This window comes from Aplysia californica, unplaced genomic scaffold (genome assembly GCF_000002075.1).
Source record: "Aplysia californica isolate F4 #8 unplaced genomic scaffold, AplCal3.0 scaffold00794, whole genome shotgun sequence".
Classification (NCBI taxonomy): domain Eukaryota; kingdom Metazoa; phylum Mollusca; class Gastropoda; order Aplysiida; family Aplysiidae; genus Aplysia; species Aplysia californica.
The window spans coordinates 127597-131176 of record NW_004798064.1 but is presented as its reverse complement, the minus strand read 5'-3'; the positions used below and the strand labels follow the sequence as shown (position 1 = coordinate 131176).

The window sequence follows — 3580 nt, the reverse complement described above, 5'->3', positions numbered from 1 at the left end:
GTGTGTGTGTGTGTGTGCGTGCGTGTTCGTGTTGGTATGTGTGTATGTGTGTTTGTTTATGTATTTGTGTGTGTGTGTGTGTGTGTGTGTGTGTTTGTGTTTGGTTTTTTTGTTTAATAGGTTCATTTGATTGGCTTTTTTGTGTGGAAGAAGGTCCAGTTGTTGGCGAAATACTAGATACGTTCCTTTTTCTAACATTTTGACCATCTCTTTTTGATAGCACTCTGTATACCAATAACAACCACCAATGACTGCATTAGAACTATATGTTAATGTACATAATTATAAATATAGTACAACACCCTCCTTTTTCCCTAAAAGTTTTCTCCTTTTATCTCAGGACCAGTCGTATTACGCCATCGTAATGACACATACACTGATAGCAGTAAGGTTTCAAACGTTACAATTAAACGGTACGTCATATATCTTTTCCCCAGCCACAAGAGAGCTTTCGTTCTTGAAATCATGGGTCGCATGTGTGGGTAAGGTAGTGCCGTATTAAAGATCACTTTGTGTACCTGCAATTTATGTTAAACTATACTAATCATGTATGATATTTTGTTCATTCATAACTAAATTTCTGGGAAAGTATGACACCATCGTTTTCAGCTTTTGTATTATAATTTGTGGACAAATAAGCCCCTGGGCTGTTCTATTTGATTTTTTAGATACGTGGCTTATCATGTTATACAAGTTTCCTTTCTACTTGAACTCACCTGACGAGAGATGTTTACAGTAAAACTAAAGTAACCCCCCCCCCCCCTCACATCCTCGTGCATCAAGGCGATCACAGCCCATCGTTTCCTGTTGTTATTCCTGTTAGATACAGCCGCACCCCACTTTGTCTCTCACTCTGATTCCATTTGTAACACATTAGGTTTTAGCACTTCGAATTGGGGTGTGTACATGTACTCTTCTTTTCCCCTTCCTATCCACAGTCAATAAATTTGGCATCAGGGAGGGGGCAGTTAGGGGGTGGGGTTGGGGGGGGGGGCGTTGTGTCTTATCACATTTCCTGCCCCCAGTTTTAAATGGATGTGTTGTTGTTGTTGTTGTTGTTGTTGTTGTTGTTGTTGTTATTGCTGTTGTTGTAGTTGTTGTTGTTGTTGTTTTCTATACCTACTTATCCCCTCCAACTCTCCCCAGATTTCTCCCTCTGGTGGCGGGTATAGCTACAGAAGCCAGTGCCATCTTCATACCCGAGGACCCGCCATGGGGAGATTGGAAGCAGTATATCTGTGACCTACTTACAGAGGTCAGTACATCGTTGACCTACTTATAGAGGTCAGTACATATGTGACCTACTTACAACAGATGTCAGTACATCTGTGACCTATTTACTGAGGTCCAGACATCACTGAACTATTTAAGAGGATCAATACATTTGTGACCTACTTACTGAGTCAGTAGATCTGGACCTACTATCTGAGGTCAGTGTGGATTGTGGTTGTAAAAATTAGGTGACCTACTTACTGAGGTAAGTGTTTGATTGGCAGTGTGTTGTTTGACAAGATGGTTAATACATCTTTAAACTATAACCAGTCTAAGGTACCGTCTTTGTATTGCTGTAGGTTTGTTTGTTGTTGTTGTTGCTGTTTGGTAAAGAGTTTTACACCCTTAATAACACAATTTGGGACGTTCACTGGTCGTACTGTTTTGAACCCGCTTGTGAAAGCCCAAGCAGGCAATGTAGGAAACACCTTTTTTTAATAGAAAGAAATACTTATAGCCCGGTCAAGAATTCGTGGCGCAACTTATCCTCTAGTATCTTTTTAACGAGTGAATCAATGTCATTCATACCTTGTACAGCAGTTTGCGTCAATGTGTCATAATTTAATAATATTTTTCCACAACAATTGTTGCAAGATTTTAAATTAATTTCTTCATAGAATTATATAAAATACTATAAACATCTTTCACGTTGAAAATGGGATTGTTCACGCCTTCCCCGCTTCTCACACACATTTTGCATACCCATATGGCCTACGTAACAGCTCACAAGGGACACATTTAAGAGGCAAAACTTAATACAAGAAATTGATTTTATAATTAACACATTTTTTTGCACTAAAGATTTTCAGAACGTGCGTACAATAAAAATAGTGTCACGATAAGACAAAAATGACTGACATGCTTATAAAAGCGATATTGCCCCAGCTGTAAACCTTGTATAATCTGTAGAAACCACCCACTTGGATGTTTTATTAGTATTTATTAAAGAATTGTCTAGAATTTAGCTATCAGGTGTTTACAAAAATATTGACCTGTTAAGACAAATTGATACAATTCAGTGTGCAAAAACTGGAGAGTCTATGTTCGATTGTTTGGGAAATATTTCACAATACGTTGCGCAGCGAATTTTTGACTGCACTATAGTAAAGTTTCTCAATATCACAACCTTTAGGTGGATGGTCACTGATGTATGTCCTTGGGCAAGACAAAACGATAACTCTATTTTTTTTTATGGGCTCTGCTCAGTGGCAACCAGCAGCGGGGCAGTTGTAAATGTGTCTGTTTTTAGTGTGTTGTTGTATAATATTTGACGTTCTTTGTGATTTGTTAGTTATATTAGGTTGAAGGAAGCCACTGGTTGGCTCAATATCTTTCCTTTCCCTCTGTGGTTTCTTTCTCGCTATAGCTCCAACCCAGCAATAATACGTGTTATCATTTGGTGCTTTTCCCCCCTCAGACCTAAAATACGGACCAGCGAGTGTAGAAAAGTGGTGTACCCACATCAGTCGATATGTGTGTCTATATGTGTGTCTGACTGCCTGACTGTCTGTCGTTATTCCCCGGAGACAGAAGAGCGCCTTATCCACATTGTGCTGTGTGTCATTCTGTCTGTCTATTTGTTGTCAATCCGTGTGCCTATCTGTCTGTCTGTAAATCCCAGAGACTACAGAGAGGAGAAAAGTGTCTCAGACACATTATGTTGTGTGTCCATCTGTCTATCTGAGTGTCTATCTGTGTGTCTATCCGTCTATTTAAATGTCTGTCTATCCGTGTGTCTCTTTGTGTGTATCCGTGTTCCTATCTGTCTGTCCATATTCTCCAGAGACTCGAGAGCGGAGAAAAGCGTCACACCAAGATTATGTTGTCTATCTATATGCGTGTCTATCTGTCTATCTGTGTGTCTATTTGTGTATCTATCTGTGTGTCTATCTGTCTGCCCGTCTGTCCGTAATCCCCAGAGACTGGAGAGCGGAGAAAAGCGACGTACCCACATTGTGCTGGTGGCGGAGGGAGCCGCGGACAGGAAGGGGAATCCCATCAAGTGTACGGACGTGCAGAAGGTGTGTGGGTCTGTGTGTGGGAGAGATAGTGTGTGGTTTTCTGTGTGGTTGACTGTGTGGATGTCTGTGTGGATGTCTGTGTGGGTGTCAGTGTGGGTGTCTGTGTGGGAGCCGAGATCAGGCAGGGCGGAGCCCATCAAGTGTACGGGATTGAAGAAGGTGTGTGGGTCTGTGTGTGAGTGTATGTGTGAACCAGATAATGTGTATGCGTGTTTGTGTATGTGTGTGTGTTTGTGTGTGTGTGTGTGTGTGTGTGTGTGTGTGTGTGTGTGTGTGTGTGTGTGTGA

The 3580-nt window shown here is 41.1% G+C and overlaps 1 protein-coding gene across 1 annotated transcript in view; it reads left to right on the top strand.

The window, feature by feature from the left end:
• Positions 1–437: 437 nt before the first annotated feature.
• The window catches only part of LOC106011007 (ATP-dependent 6-phosphofructokinase), a gene marked incomplete at its 5' end in the record, with an annotated part of 9045 nt that continues 5902 nt past the window's right edge, over positions 438–3580 (top strand). Inside the window, 3 exon segments of the mRNA XM_013088709.1 lie at positions 438–482; positions 1147–1255; positions 3192–3293. Coding sequence (XP_012944163.1) covers positions 438–482; positions 1147–1255; positions 3192–3293 — 256 coding nt within the window.